The sequence below is a fragment of the Lathamus discolor genome, chromosome 2, assembly GCF_037157495.1.
Source record: "Lathamus discolor isolate bLatDis1 chromosome 2, bLatDis1.hap1, whole genome shotgun sequence".
NCBI lineage: Eukaryota > Metazoa > Chordata > Aves > Psittaciformes > Psittacidae > Lathamus > Lathamus discolor.
This window is the reverse complement of record NC_088885.1, coordinates 115,872,004-115,889,205: the sequence shown is the minus strand read 5'-3', so window position 1 is coordinate 115,889,205 and position 17,202 is coordinate 115,872,004. Positions and strand designations below refer to the sequence as shown.

Below are 17,202 nucleotides of genomic sequence, written 5' to 3'. Positions count from 1 at the left end.
GGAACCCTTTATACCCTGAGGTAATACATTCCCATTGTCCAACAGTGGCAATGAAGACAGCACTAAAATTGAATGTAAGTTGACTTAGAATAGAACTTTACTCCAATCACAGGATACTGCACTGAACTAGAAAAATGAGTGGTTTCATGAGTGGTTCCAAGCCTCGGTTTACATACTGGTCTTGTTTGTACTTCCTTTGGACTAGAATGGACTTTACTGGTTTTGTCCAGTCTATTTCAGCTATTTGTACTTTTGCTTCTTTAGTTCTCTTGGATATTAGTTTTCTTTTTTCCCCCAGTTTTCTAAATTATGGGGTCAGAGCATCCTGAACTTTATGGCAAGGAAGTTTTCAGTTCAGTGGTAATCTAGTTAGTCTTTGGACATGAAACCCGAGAGAGAGACTTTGAGGAAACTAAAAATCTACACATATACTGTGTAGAGATGTTTGATGATTTCAATGTGAGTTTCAGTAGTCCATTTTAGAAACAGTCCCTGTCTAATAGTATCTGCTAACCTTCTTATTATTGTTTTATAGGCATCTTTCACATAGTGGTATATTTATTTGTGTCTAAGGCCTTTGTTGGGATGTTAATAGTAAGCCTGAAGTTTGACAGATTGGATGTGCCATTAATCTTGCACTGGAGCAGTGATCCTATATTGCTGACGGCTCAAATGCTTGTAAACTGCATTAAAGACTGCTGGAGTTTGGGTTTTTTTAAGTCTTGCTCTTGAATATATGCAGTTTCAAATTCGAATACTTACATTTAAGACTGATTAAATATATAATAGCTGATTTGTTCAGAGCAACAGCGAAGTTTCTTTCTAAAGATTTTTTACAAACAATATTTAGACCAGTGGCAGGTAATTATTTCAATTAGAATGATCTTAATTATATAGCACTTTCATCGCAAACGATTCCAAAATGCTTTACAAACTGCCATAATTTATACACAGTTTTCTTTATCCGTTGCTGAAGTGCAGCCACCTTGGGTGAAACACAGCAACTCTTCCACACTGCACAGCAGCTTGGGACTGGAAATTAAGGATCTCTCTGTACTTGTAATTGTAGTGAGAAATTAGGTAGGCTGAATGTAATTACCTGAGCTGGAATTTGGCCAGGAGACTGAAGTTAACACACTCTTATGAAGAGTTCCCTGGGATTGCTAATGACCAATTTGGGTAGGACCTTCCATTTATATCTCATCCAAAAGAAAACTCCTACAGGAATACAATGCCCCTAACAACTTTCTTTTGCATAGCTATTGCACTGATATGAAAGAATGAACAGAGTTGGCATGTGATCATATGACAGTGTGACATATGCCTGGGGTTAGCAGTTGCAAAGCTTAGAAAAGATATTTTTCAGTTAACATTTTTCTTTTTTTTTTTTACATTTGCTGGGTGAGCAGGGTTACTCAAGTGCCACAAGTGAGGAAACACATAAGACAAGAATGGTGGAACATTTATAACTATAAGGCCTTCTGTGAGAAAGACATGATATTTCTTACACTTTTGGCTGAGGGCTAGAAAAGATTAGGTTTACTTAATTATTCTCATTGTATTTCTTTTTATTATCAGTGTAGAATGAGAAGCTTTATATTAAAGTTGTTTTCTATGGCGTGTTTCAATTTACATAATAGGCACCTATAGAGGCTAACCAATCTAAATTAGTAACTGGCATAATTATGTGTGGCTGATCATGATGAGGCATGATCAAAAAAGTAGGTGAAAGACAGTATTCTGCTTCTGTTGAATTAGCTATTTCAGTTGTCTGTACCATAAATATTTAGCTCCAAATCATGCAGAGCACAGATTCCCAGGTCTCAGTTTACTTATACGTGAGACTTTTCTTAAGGGGAAGAAATGATGCAATGCAAAATATGGCATGTTGGACCTGCTCACAGATGAAAGGAAATACCACATTCACTTGTGTCTCATCTAAAATTCAATGTGAATTAAGTGCTCAGATATAGCTCCTTCGTTGTGATCCATGTCAATATGGGCCCTCTGTCAGTCTAGTTTATGATTAAGGCACTGGAGAGGCACTTAGGATATGCAAGTTATGTCCTCAAGTGTACTTAATATTTAAAAATTAATTGGATTGTGTTTTGATTCCTATTTTAATGCAGAAAAAATGTTGTGGTTATGACACACACATGGAAAAATCTGTAAATAAATCCAGCATAGAGTGTTATGCTACTGTCTTGCAGAAGATTTTTGATACTAGTTGATCTTTCAAAAGCAGCAGGTTTTGGGAGGCAAGAATGTTATTTCTCTGTAGTACTGTGTGAGTAAATATGGCTTTTAGACTTTCCTACTCACTCCTACTCTCTTCACTCAAATGTATCTCTGTTCCTCGAGTGCTATGGGAACAAGATGCATATGGGGATTTCTGAATGATACCATGCTAAATAATACTATGCATAAAATGTTCCTCATAAGTTACAGACATATAATGATCCCCCAAGTGTATAGATTTTCAAAGACAATATACTCTGTGAAATACAAATAGTTGCTGTCCTTTCTCTGAAGTTTACACAAAATGAACTGAAATGATCCCACTGAAATGTGGAGAAAAAACCAATGTGTGCATTTTCAGTGACTAAAATAAAATATGAAAGAGTTTGAAAATAGAAAAGCTGAGTATAACGTCTTCAATAGGTAGTGTACATAGCACAAGAATAAATTAGTGGACTTGGAATGACATGTGAGGAATAAGCCATTAAACAACTCCTTAGCTGTACTGAACATAATGAACAACTAGTTAGGTTATAATTTTGTTATTAAATTTTTGCTATGTCATTGTTTTGATATGATATGAACATAAAACATGAAACCTTTTTCTTATATATTTGCATAGTAAAAGCAAACAGTATAAATTATGTTCTCTAAGATAAGCACATAGTCACCCATGTGTCTAAAAGTATTGTCTTCAGACAACAGTCATAAAAAAATCAGTTTATCCTTTAGATTTTTTAGCACTTTTCTTTGGCTGTTTATACAGTCTCTATAGAGTTATCATGTACAGTATGATACCAAATACATTGTATTTCAGATATTAGTGTTCAAATTTGTAACAGTTGTTCTGAATATGAAAAAATATAATGTCCTGTCATAACAGAGGAAAAAGTTTTAATTTAATGTCCAAGAGTCCTTTTTTCTCACATTTTCTCTTTCTTGACCCCCTTACCTGTCATGGCTACCAAATATTGACTCCTTAGCTGTATATTATATGAAATGCATCATATCCTGCTGCAACTCTGGTAATAATTGTCATTCTATGAGCATCTAAGATGTTCAATGCCTGTATCCTCTGGCATCAGTTGTTAAATAGTCCAGTATTAGAAATCTATTACCCTCCAGTTATTACAGATAATGTACAGTACTGAAACCTCATCTCTTACTTGTGGGAAGGAGATGACATAAGATTTTGACTATTCACCTTTAAAAACAGACTTTGAAAGAACTGCATTCTCGTACTGAGCAATCTAGTATTTTGATGATCAGGTTTTTCCAGAGAGAACAGGAACACCTAATGTCCAAAGGATCAACTGGATGGCTTATCATCTTGGTAAAGGTTATTGGGTTTGTAAAGATGCCAAAGAAACGGATCTTGCTCTGGTCCTGATCCACTGAGAGACTGTTTCAACTGTCTACATTGAAGGACGAAAGAAAAGCATTCTGTTTTAATAGGTGGGGGAACTGAGACTAACATGAGAATTTTGAGCTTGAACCCACAGATGAAAGCATTCATACTTAGGTGCAGTATGTATAGCTATCCTCATTTTTATTTGACTACTGCAGAATATGGCAGTAAAATCTTTTCTCCCTAGCATATAGGTGAAATAGTTCTTCCAAAGTCAGCAAAGTCTAGCTCCTGCTGAAGTAGAGTCTTGTGAGACTGTTCCCTGATAAGGAAGGAGGGGATAAACACTTAGACTATTATGACTCATCTCTCACAGATTATATTCTTTCCACATAGGAAACAGCTGTCCTACTCTTTTTTCTTGGTTCCTGACTTTCATCTGATTCACAAAGTCATTATTTCTGTTTAATTTTCCGTATGTCATACCTGTAGACTAAGTGTGTTTTCCACTTGGACATCCAGGGAATTCTCTACTTTTGCACTAAGAAAACTAAATTCTTAAGATGGTGAGCGAAATGGTTGATATTAATTGCTGGTGTGGACATGGCCTTCTCTGCATGAGAGTATGAAATATGTCAGGGTGTCTTGTGAAACCATGCAAATACAGCCTTGTGCTGTCACTGGAATACACCCATCAGAGATGAAGCTGTATCAGCGGCTTTGCTAAAATGTGCCTCCATTCTTAATGTCTCCTGAAGCTTTATCTATATTCTTATCAACCACTGCAGTAATACTGAGGAAGACTCAAAGCTAATGCAGCATGTGATAGAGTGATTCTATTTGCTTCAAGAACTCAGCAACTGCTTCTGTGATGATTGTGGATATGGTAACTTACTGCTTGGAGCATTCACATTACGAATACGTACATCACTCAAAGGTAGAAAAAGGTACAACTTTCTGATCACTGAAGTTCTTCAGGTTTTGTAATCCACATATCAATTATTCTCACCCTTATATCCTTCCTTTCCTATCCTTGAACAATCTCATTTTTTTATTTTCTGTTGGGATTCTGTAGTAGAGAGAGAAATAGCATTGTGTGCAGCTCCCTTTGCTTTGCCCGTATGCTGACCATGTACCTGTGATAATGAGAGACAAAACTTCTTAAGTCAAAATTGATAGTGCATCTGTACACAGACAACAGGTAAAGTACATTTAGAAGGAATTTCTCAAAAAGCTTTATTTGCTGATAATTGCCTTGTTTTTTATCCTGATTTTGGTTCTGAGATTATTTCTAGAACATGCTGCTTTGTGCTTTTAGACTGACATTCATAAAACTCAGTTTTGGCTTATCCAAAATACAAAGATGTAGTTTCTTTCTTAGTAGCCATGCTTGTGAATTCAGTTGTGTTAACTACATTTGAAACTGCAAGAATGAGCAAATTAGACTGAGTTATCATTTCTGTGTAGAACAACTACTGTACCATTGCTATAGAAAATGGCAGTTCTGAAAAGAATGAGCAGTGCAAAAAAGGCAAAAAAAACTGTAAAAAAGCAGAGATTTTGGTATCAGAAAAATCTAGCTTTCTTTAGAATTACTTTCATATCATTACTACATCTAAATGTATCCCAGACTCAATGACAATTAGTTTGAACAGGCTATTTATTATATGAGTGTTTTCTATAATATATTATAAATATATTTAAAGTTATAACATACATTATCTATATAAACAATATAAAATATATCTCATTAATTAAATACCTTCTGAACCGCTGTGTGGTGAAACAAGCTCATGGATAAAAACATAAGACCATGTGTCTGTGTGCATGTTATAGTTACTTGCTCAGAAGATACACTAAATACCTGTGTTTCTTATTTTATGCAGAAAATGTTGGATTTCACACATCTGCTGAGCTGGTAGGATTCTGTGAAATCCTAATAGCTACACTCAGTTTAAACTGTTTGCCATAGTTGTCCTTGTTTGTTTATAGGAGATACTGTAAAACGTTCTATTTGAAAAGTTCCAATGAGTATACCTTTACCATTATGTGGGAAAGTATATTTCTTTTCTAAGCATTACCAGGTTTTTAAAATAAGTGTTTAATAAAGAAGCCTCACTATTAATTCTTTAACAATTCCATGTGAACAGTTTGCATAAACTGTTGCAATTTACATAAACTATTATTATATTTTCATCATAAACAGTTACTGCGCTAGATTTTATGAGACCATTTATGCTTTGAGGTTTGGCTTCTCTGAGGCTTCATTTAAGTGGTGACATATGCTATACAGTGAACATCCAGCAGAAGTTGTTACAGTCTCCTGTGTCCTGTTGTTTGCTTTCTAATGTTGGTATTAGCTCTTTCTTTTCCAATAAATATTGCCTTTACATGCAGCAGCCAATGAGAAAAGTGTTTTGGAAGATTACTTCTCATGAAACTTAACCAAGTTCTGCCATAGGTTGAGGTTACCAAGTAGGGAAATCCTGGGTACCTTTTTTAAATTACACTGCCTGTGCAGACACTTTTAAGGACATTGAACTCCTTTTCACATCTTCAGTCTGTTTCTAGAAGTTAACCCTCTGCACTGGCCTTGGAATTCTTACACTGAAGGCAGACAGAGTCTCCAGCATACAGCAAATTGACTCAAACCCTGCTGGATTCTTCTCTTTTGGGTTCCAAACCATCTCATGTCTTGTTTCTTGTCACTTGGAACTTCTTGTTGCAGTTGATCTGATTTGTGTCTATGAATCATTTCTGCTATTTATATATTTGGGCCATCATTACATTTATGTTGTAGGTTTTAGACAGTGAAGGTTTGCACAAAAGGGCAGATCTGCAATTTCACTTAAAAGGGAGAACTGAAAGGAAAACTCCCAATGTCATTGTTTCATATCTGCCAAGGACTCTGCAGGATAGGGACATAAAAATAAGGTAATCTTTCAGGTTTTCAGGCTGAGAAAGTTGGGGCTGTTCAGCCTGGAGAAGAGAAGGCTGCGTGGGGACCTAATAGCAGCCTTCCAGTACCTGAAGGGGGCCTATAGGGATGCTGGGGAGGGACTCTTCATTAGGGACTGTAGTGACAGGACAAGGGGTAACAGGTTAAAACTTCAACAGGGGAAGTTTAGATTGGATATAAGGAGGAAATTCTTTCCTGTTAAGGTGGTGAGACACTGGAATAGATTGCCCAGGGAGGTTGTGAATGCTCCATCCCTGGCAGTGTTCAAGGCCAGGTTGGATGAGGCCTTGGGTGGGATGGTTTAGTGTGAGGTGTCCCTGTCCATGGCAGGGGGGTTGGAACTAGATGATCTTGAGGTCCTTTCCAACCCTAACTATTGTATGATTCCATGATTTTAATATGGTAGAGAAAGCCTAAGGTGCAAACATCATTGTACTGACAGCCACAGTATTGCACTAAAAGGGAGCTGAACTGTGCTGTTAGTGATATAGTTTACCTAGAATGCAGACCTGTTCTAACTGGATAAATGAAGTTCTGGTATTCTACTATATTTTAGTCAGAATATACTGTATGTTTAACATTCAACTTCCTTAATATTTAAGGGTACAGGACACTTCTGATTCATATTGACACTTCTGATTCTGATATGTATTGAAAAAGGTGATAGAATTTGCAAAAAAAAAAATAATTGCTTTTAAACCTGTCCATTAAAACAAACAAACAAAAAAAAAAAACCCACAAAAAACCCTTTTGTTAAATTTTTTATTTTATATTGAGTTTTATTCAGTAAAGGTTTTCTAAATTACCTTTTTCAAAATTTTAATCCAGTTTATTCTAATTGGAGTAGAGAGGAGTGGAGATGCATTCTCTTTCATGTGAAAAATCTGGAAAAAAACAAGATAAGGAGAGTAGATCTTTTTCTGCTACCTCTTGAAATGAAAGTGAGGATTTCTTCAACAAAAGAAGATTAAAAAAGAATCTTTTAAGGATATTGTTCATTGTATATATATTTCACTAAATGCTTTAAAAGGCAAAAAATTAGGTCTCATCTTCTTAATTATCTCAATATTGCCTATAGAAATACTCAAAGTAAATACGTCAACAGCTCTCCAACCTCAGCTACTGGATTTCAGAATCCTATGAGACTGGGATTAAACTGTATACCCATACAAGAGATCCTAGGGGAATGTTATAAACAAAAATCTAGAAACTGAACTTTTATTATGGATGCTTGAATGGACATGACTACAGAAAATGCAATGGGCAGAAAAACTTTCAGCCAAGATGACCACTGAGTGTCAGTCGTGTGTTATCAGTATGGCAAAGTTCCTTGAAGCCAAATGGCTTGTCAACGGAACAAAGCACGTAACTGAGATTAGCCAAAATATATTTCTAAAAAATTTCATGTAGGACATTAATTTAGGACAAAATATCAATATTGATTACCATCTAAAGATTACTTGGTAGTATTAATTCTTCAAAGGATTATAAAACTTCTGGATGCAAAGTCTGAAATCTGGTCCCTCTGACTGTGTGGAGATTAAAATGGATGGATTTGCAAAACCAGAATTGGATGCAAATATTTTTATAATTGGTAAAATAAAATATAGTTTTCTGTAAAATCCAGTATATTTTTCACGTTTCATTTAATGAAGCAACAAAAAATTTAAAATTTTCCAATGGATTCAACACGAAATCGGCACAATTACCCATGAATCTCTTTATTTACACCTTTCTGCCACTTCAGAGGCATTGTAATTTTATGGAAGTTATGTGCAGTTAATAGGCATTGTGTTGGATATTATTTTTACTTTTTTGATACCTTTCTCACTTTAATTTTTACATCTGTAGAATTGAAGGAACATTTGGTTTTGCATTAGCATCTGAATAAGATTTATTATTTATTTGCTTCATCTACTCTTCATAGTGCCATTAACGTAAAAATATTAGTCTTATATTAGTCTTTGTAATGACAGAAAGAAAGTGTGTATCTAATGACCTTGCTGTGAGCAATTAGCCTTTTCCCATAGTGATGGAGAATTGTCCATTCCTAAATATATAATAAAATAGAGAGTCTTTATAAATCTTTAACTGGTCATAATGAAATAAATAAATACATAAATAGAAAATCCCATGCAGTTTCATCTTTTGCAGAATAGGACTGCAAGTGAAGATTTCTCTCATAATATGCTCTAAAAATATTGACAGGTATGTATAATCAAACTGTGATGATATAGAAGAAAAATTAATGATGCAATAATAGGCAAATAGGTTTGTGTTTAACAGTCTAAACCTATGTTATGCAGGAACCAATAATGAAATAATAAACTTTTTTTTCTTTTCAGACAAAGCATATGAACTTAAGGTATGCAGGAGGATGTAGGATTGGGGAAGTTCTTAATTCTATGCACTTTCAAAATCTTTTTTTATGCTTGTATCAACTTTAATCTGTGTTTTAATACCAAATTGCATTCCATTATATTTATAGATTGAATTTGCTCCAAACAAATAGCTTTTACTTTTCCTGAAATAAAATCTTTCTGTATTGAAAAGTCTGCAATAATGAATCTAAATTTGATGTTAAAGTTTTAGAGAATATAACACACTTTGAAGGAACATTTTTATATTTCTTGTTTCCACATTATTCTCAATAAACATAAATGTTGGGGTTTAAAGCAAACGCATTAAAAAAAAAAAATAAAAAATAAGCATCTGTTGTGATATAGAGGCATTTTGCTACCAACTGCATAGCTCTAGAGAATTTGCTTTTATCTTTTCTCGTCTGTGAATGATTGATGTTTTCTTCCATTACATTGAGAACCAATGGATCTGATGAGATCATAGAATCATAGAATAGTTAGGGTTGGAAAGGACCTTAAGATCCTTCCCAGTAAGTCCCTCTTGGGAGGAATATAGGACAGTTGTTAGAGGATGTAGGGAGGCAATTAGGACAGCTAAGGCCTCCTTGGAACTCAATCTTGCTAGTCGGGTTAAAGACAATAGAAAGGGCTTCTTCAAATACATAGCAAATAAAACTAACACAAGAGGCAATATAGGCCCACTGCTGAACGAAGTGGGTGCCCTGGAGACAGAGGATATAAAGAAGGCAGAGGTGCTGAATGCCTTCTTTGCCTCTGTCTTTACTCCTGCAGACTCTCCCCGAGGGCCCCGGATTTCTATAGCCCCAGAAGGAGTCAGGACAAAGGAGGAGTTTGCTTTGGTAGATGAGGATTGGGTTAGGGATCAGCTATGCAAACTGGACATCTGTAAATCGATGGGTCCGGATGGAATGCACCCACGGGTGCTGAGGGAGCTGGCGGAGGTCATTGCTAGGCCACTTTCCATCATCTTTGGTAAGTCGTGGGAAATGGGCGAGGTGCCTGAGGATTGGCGGATGGCAAAGGTCACACCAATCTATAAGAAGGGCAAGAAGGAGGACCCGGGTAATTATAGACCGGTCAGCCTTACCTCCATCCCTGGAAAGATGATGGAACAACTTATTCTTGACTCCATCACTAGGCATATCAAGGATGAGGGGGTCATTAAGAACAGCCAACATGGTTTTATGAGGGGGAAGTCATGTATGACCAACCTTATAGCCTTCTATGAGGAAGTGACTAGGTGGAGGGATGATGGTAGAGCGGTAGATGTAGTTTTTCTTGATTTCAGTAAGGCATTTGATACTGTCTCCCACAGCATCCTCATAGATAAGCTAAAGAAGTGTGGGCTTGACAATCAAGTAGTGAGGTGGATCGAGAACTGGTTGAAAGGAAGAATGCAGAGAGTTGTGGTCAATGGCGCAGAATCTAGCTGGAGGTCTGTGACTAGTGGAGTTCCTCAGGGGTCGGTGCTGGGACCGGTGCTGTTTAATATTTTCATCAATGACCTGGATGAGGGAACTGAGTGCACCCTCAGCAAGTTTGCTGATGACACAAAACTGGGAGGAGTGGCTGACACACCAGAGGACTGTGCTGCCATTCAGCGAGACCTGGACAGGCTGGAGAGTTGGGCGGGGAGAAACTTGATGAAATTTAACAAGGGCAAGTGTAGAGTCTTGCATCTGGGGAAGAACAACCCCATGTACCAGTACAGGTTGGGGGTTGACCTGCTGGAAAGTAGTGAAGGGGAAAGGGACCTGGGGGTCCTGGTGGATAGGAGGATGACCATGAGCCAGCAATGTGCTCTTGTGGCCAAGAAGGCAAATGGCATCTTAGGGTGCATTAGAAAGGGAGTGGTTAGTAGGTCAAGAGAGGTTCTCCTCCCCCTCTACTCAGCCTTGGTGAGGCCACATCTGGAATATTGCGTCCAGTTCTGGGCCCCTCTGTTCAAGAAGGACAGGGAATTGCTTGAAGGAGTCCAGCGCAGAGCCACAAAGATGATTAAGGGAGTGGAACATCTCCCTTATGAGGAGAGGCTGAGGGAGCTGGGTCTCTTTAGCTTGGAGAAGAGGAGACTGAGGGGTGACCTCATCAATGTTTACAAATATGTAAAGGGTAGGTGTCAGGATGATGGAGCTAGGCTTTTTTCAGTGATATCCAGTGATAGGACAAGGGGCAATGGGTGTAAACTGGAACATAGGAAGTTCCACGTTAACATCAGGAAGAACTTCTTTACTGTAAGAGTGACAGAGCACTGGAACAGGTTGCCCAGGGGGGTTGTGGAGTCTCCTACACTGGAGATATTCAAGGCCCGCCTGGACAAGTTCCTGTGTGATGTACTGTAGGTTACCCTGCTCTTGCAGGGGGGTTGGACTAGATGATCTTTTTAGGTCCCTTCCAGCCCTTGGGATTCTGTGATTCTGTGATTCTGTGATTTACTGGCACTGTGTATCGTAACAACTATTTCCAATTAACTTGTAATAAAATCTCTAACAGTTATACTTTTCCACAGTTAGCATCAAATCTAAGATGTGCTTCCTCTTCCTTTTTGCTTTATAGTCTGTTGTCATTCACATTTACTGCAATAGCAGTGCTATTTATTAAATTTCTATTTGTCCGTGAGCTCTCAGTTGTGTTCTGCTTTCTTTAATACTTTTTTTAATTTTTCACTTCTGTGGAGTCATTAATTTGTTCTTGTGTCTTCTGGAACCATGCTCATGACACCACTGGTGGAGTCAGTGACCCCTACTACTTGAAAGCATCATGCTTGTACTTCCAGTTCAATGCTTTGATACCAATCTGTTTCCATGATATCAAGAAAGGACTGTGACTTAGTTAAGTGACATACCCAAGCTGCTGACAGCAAATCACTGCTGTGATAACACAACTGTGGCACCAGACGGCATGAAGATCTGTCTTCATCAGTTCATTTTCTTTATCTTCACAGTGCCAATTCTTCAGTAGTCCTTCTCAGCACAACTTTAGATTTTTTTTTTTGCAGGACCTATCGAAGAGAATTAGCAAGACCTTGAGACTGAACTCATATTGGTTCAAGACTTAAGAACTTTGCAGTCTCCTGCATATCCCTTGAATTTGCCTATACATAAGGTATACATGCTTAATATGTATAAGCACTGCCAAGTTCTGGTTTTGCAACATGAAAACAGAAAATATCTGGTTGCTTTCTAAAGATCTTGAAGACTGCTTTTCTCTTTCTAAACACGTGTGGTCATGACTGATTGCAAAATTGAAATAGAGACAAAAATTTAGCCCTAGAGAAAGCTCTCCCATTCTTGATTCTTTCAATAAGAAAAATGTATTTTTCTCTTATACCCAACAAAATTAGTTAATTGTCAAGGAGCACTGGTAAGATACATTTCTATTTACCAACATAAGGACAAGCATTTCAAAATTTTGATAGACATAAGAGAGCTACTTAAATCTTTATGTTCTGAAAGACAGCTAGTTCTTCTAAGTTCAAGTATCCTAAAATAGGAATTACCCAAAGAATTACATTGCTTAAGAAAAACAAGGACTGGATCATTTAAGTTAGGGAGGATGGCATCCAGGATAGTGAAGAAGAAATGAGAACACTGGCAGGTGCATACAAAGCTACTTGGCAGTATATGCGGTTATTTTAGCAGCATTTATTATCTGTATAACTTATCAACATAAATATTCTCCCGAACATTTAATGCATATCTGTTTTTTTCCCCCATATTAATTCTCCACTTGAGTCTGTATCAGAATTAAACTTGGTTTTTTTTCAAAACTATAATTGCCATTCAGGTGCTGTGTTATCACTGGACGGCTACTTGTAGTTATTGCTGCTTCCGTTTGCAGACAGGAAAAATGCAATCTGTCAGAAAGCATTTTACACCATATTCCTACTGATAGAGTAATTAATTTTCTCCAAATGGTCTCTAACAAATTATTCAAATTATCTCTCATTTTCCTCTGTCAATCTCTGTATTTACGTCAGTGCGCATTTCCTAAAATTCCTTCCAAGCATAATAAAGCAAAAATTTGTGCCACAGGTGTGAAAACATATTGTCTTTCAGATGAAGAGTTATTTTCAGTAACTTTGGGCTATGTGGGTTTTTTTCTTTGCTGTGGATACAAGGAAGACCTGTTTCAGTTCAGAGACCATCAAAATCTCTATTAGATCAGCATGTAATATCAACAATGTAAATCCCCTGACTCATGTAGAGCTTGTTTAAGCAGGGATCAGCTGTTTCCACTGCGTGCCTTAAAAGGCTTGCAGTTCTAGAAATCTACTGAGTAGCTGTGTGAACACTGGTGCATAAGTTACCAACTATCAAATGCGGTTGGCAGCATCGAGAAGATCCCAAGTAAGGAGAGTTCCGTGATTGTATCAGCTCAAATTATGTTGTAACTTCTGTTACTTGTACAGACCAAACTGTATCCTAATAATCATTAGTGGTATCAATTGATCCTCAGACAGGGGAAAAAAATCCCCCAACATCTTATGCTTGCTTCAGTCACTTTTGTTTGCCTAGGGGACTTGTCAACTGTATTACAGTAATTTTGTGATATTTGGTATCTTTATGCCCTGGGAAGAGACACATATAATAAGCAACAGATACTGGTGGAAAAAGTGTTGCTAAACTTCTCTGGGGAAGCTCTATGGAGTGGGATGGGTAGATGCATATGAACACAGATATTTTAAGATAAGTCATTTCTTATTTTGCTGTTCATGTTATGAACAGGATACTTTATGCTTACAAAAGAAACAGTCATTCCTGCCTGAGGAAACCAATTTCATTCCTCACAACATCAAGTTTAAGTAGTATAGCCAATTAATATAGATCCTTTAATAATTAGTTTATTGTGCTGATGCACCTGATTGATTGTCAAAATCAATTGCTCTTCTTTCAAATAAAACGCTGTTGTCAAAGTGACCATTCAAAATTACAACTGACCCTGTAAAACATGGAGATTTATATCATGTTTATAGCTATATTGTTATGTGGACAAAAATCAGTGCTCGTAAGATTTGTCTCTATGATTCTTTGCAAACTTTTGTCACACAAACATGGAGTTGTAAAATAATTTTTGGATCACTTGGAATACAAAGTGTTTGGTACATAAAAGGGTAGAAAAATAACATGAAACATATTTTCTCTATGCTTGTCTGTAACAGTCATGACTAGATTAGTTGTGATCTCTGCAGCCTAAAAGGACTGAAGATTAGCTATTACAAGAAATTCTGTATGGTCTGAGGTACTGGACAGATAATTCGTCATTATGTTGCACATCTTTGCATCTGTTTTCCTATTGCCTTGTTCAGCAGCCATTGTGCTAACAATATGTTGATCATTACAACAAGGGCTTTCGGTATTTTTATTTTTCCTTGCTTCCACATATTTTATTATCTCAGCATGAATTTGTATTACAGCAGACAGGAACTGCACTTCAAGTGTGTTCAACAAACTGACAAGAAAGTGTCGTTGTTCCAGGAAAAGAGAGGAGCTTCCTAAGCTGCTGTGTTGAATAAGAGAACACAAAGACAAAAAAGTGTATGTGTTAAATCAGGTGGAAATTTCCTCTAGCCTGGTATTCCACCTCCTATACCAGGTGTCCAGATAAAGCATAATAACAGACCAAGCATGTTGTAATACTTCCCTAGAATAATCACCTCATTTTCCAATCCAATAATTTTTTTTATTATTTAATGAATCCCAGGGGATATTTCCTCCTAGAAATCCACCTTAAATACAAATAGTAAAAAGAAATATATTTTCATTTGTTTTTATGGCAATTGCTAGTTTTACTTGATTTCTCTATCTGCAACTCAAGGTTCATTTTAGGTAAGTGCCTTCAAAAAATTCCTGGCTGTAGAAAGTAACTCATTGGAATTTCTTCCCTTATTTTAGACATAATTTGCAGAATGTTGGAAGAAGTCAAACATTACTTATAGACAAAGACTGATGTACCAGAAGTCTTTTGTTTCAAGTCTTGCTGAGCAACAAAAGAAAAAGCTCATGAATCATGGTGCTTTTTATCAGTTCACAAGCCTACAAGTTCAGACGTTCAAGTGCCAGAGATAAAACAAATGTCATGACTGTTCACTTAAATATTTTATGATCAGCTTTGAGATTCATATCCCTGTTTTCCTAGAATAGGAGAAAGAGATATAGTGCGTATTTGGCATGCCAATTTTGGTCACAGTTTGACCACTCCTCTCTTTCATAAGGATAGAATGCTCTTAAAGAGTATTTTTTTCTTTCCCCACATTCTGGGAAATCCTCTTTATAAACACTGATGGGTGACAGTTTGGTATTTAAAGGATATATGCTCTTTACTTTCTGAACCTCATCTTTCAGAGGAGTGAATTAGAGAAGAACCATCTCACTTTCTCTGTCTCAGCTGACTTAAGACATGTGATAAAGCAATTTTGGGAACTGGGCAGCTATTATAATTGATCATATGGACATAGCCATTGAGTCTTACAATATCTGGAGACAGCTATTGTTTTTTTCTTTGCTATGTTGTTATTCTTTCTCAAAATATCTGGAATATCTGGACCATTTTAAGTAATATAAAATAGTAGGATTTCACTTGCTTTGTAGTCAGGTTTCTATACTAGTGGAAATTACTATATTGATGTTCACATTCTACAAGCAAACTTTTTTGTCATCTTACCATATTCCTTACATATATATGAAAGTACTGCGATACTGAAGGCATTACTTGTTTGCAGGTATTGAATGTTAACATATTAACATCAAGCACTGTATGTCTGTTAAGGAAGCTATCAGTCTGAAAACCAGGTTTTACCTCTAACCAAAGATTAATAAAGGAAATAATCACATCTTCTTCACTGGATCCTAAACTTTCTTTTTATTATTGCGAGTTTTCTGGCAGACACATAGCATTTTAACATTTTAGGGATGTTGAGACTGACAGTTCCATGCAGGAAGAGTTTTTAGATTTAGTTGCGTAACCACAGCCACCTTCTAGCCAAAGTTTTTAGAAGCTGCATATAAATACTGCTACAGAAGTGGATATATCTTAATTAAGACATTGCGTAGAAAAAGGGGTAAAATCATTGTTAATAAGCTAACTGTCTTGGGAACTCCCAAAATTCGAGTAGCTCCAAGGGATGGCTAGGAACCTGTTCAGGCATGCTGCTATTTCCCTTGGGTAGTTTTGTCTTTAAAAGGTGGGAAACTAAATTACCCACTTGGGAACAGACTCAGAAAACATATGGATTCTTGGACAGTATGCACTGTGACCCCAGAAGAACTTAGACTTTGTTAGCTCTCTAATTCACAGGTTTGGGTTTTTTAGAGTCACGGAAGATAGTAAAACAAGATTTGAATTTTACCAAAGTTTACTAGTGCTCCTGCGTTCTGGGTGAACTTGTGGCTGTAATGCGTGACTAAACCAATTGTTGTTTCAGAAATGTTACCAATATGTATTTCTGTTGCACTTCAAAAGAGAGCTTGACTGACAGCCACCGGGTCTGATTCTTACAGGATTAATATATAAATGGTGGCTTGAGCCTAAGAAAATGAACCTAAATTCCTTTCTTGTTAAAATATATTTTTTTCTGCCTCAACCATGCATCTGTTGACTTAAACGGCATTCTGTTGACAGGGAGAAGAGCAGAATAACATGTATGGTTATTCTCTCAACAGTAGCACCAATTCTTTTCTTTGGATTTTGGAGAGGCAGCTACTAGGCCAGGTTGTTGCTCCTTACCTCCTGCAGTACCATTCCACTCCCAGTTTCAGACTGTCAAGCCAGAGGGCTGCCCTCCCTCCTGGTGGATAGGCGAGCTTCATCCAGGGGGCAGATCATGGTGACATTTGCTCCAAGTGCTTTAGCTCTTCTTTGAGCTCTTCTTTTCTGCAAGGGCAAACATGCTTCTGCACATGGGATTACATATAGTCCTCTTGCATAGACTCCTAAGTGGACTATTCTACCTTTACAAGCTTTTAGACTGTAACTTCTTGTCATCTCTATTTTGCAGATGTTAATCAGTGAATGAGTAAGGGAAACTGCAGAAGTGACCTATGATTTTACTTTTTTAGAAAGGTATTTTGCAGTAAGTGTCATAAATTACTTTCTCTTTAGGCTGCTCTGGAGAAAATCATGAAAGAAAATCTGTTGTTAGCCCAAGAATATCAAATGATTCAAACCTACTACTTAAAAGGTAAAGAAGACCTCACAGAAATGTATGCCAAAAGGATCAGGGTGGAAAATGCCGTGAAACATCAGCAGCAGGTAAAGTGCTAACATCACTCATTCAA

General features: G+C 36.9%; 1 protein-coding gene across 1 annotated transcript in view; it reads left to right on the top strand.

Annotated features, from left to right (window-relative positions):
* Positions 1-17,202, top strand: part of CCDC178 (coiled-coil domain containing 178) — a 165,448-nt gene that overhangs the window by 85,316 nt on the left and 62,930 nt on the right. Inside the window, 1 exon segment of the mRNA XM_065669142.1 lies at positions 17,027-17,176. Within this exon segment, the coding sequence (XP_065525214.1) occupies positions 17,027-17,176 (150 nt within the window).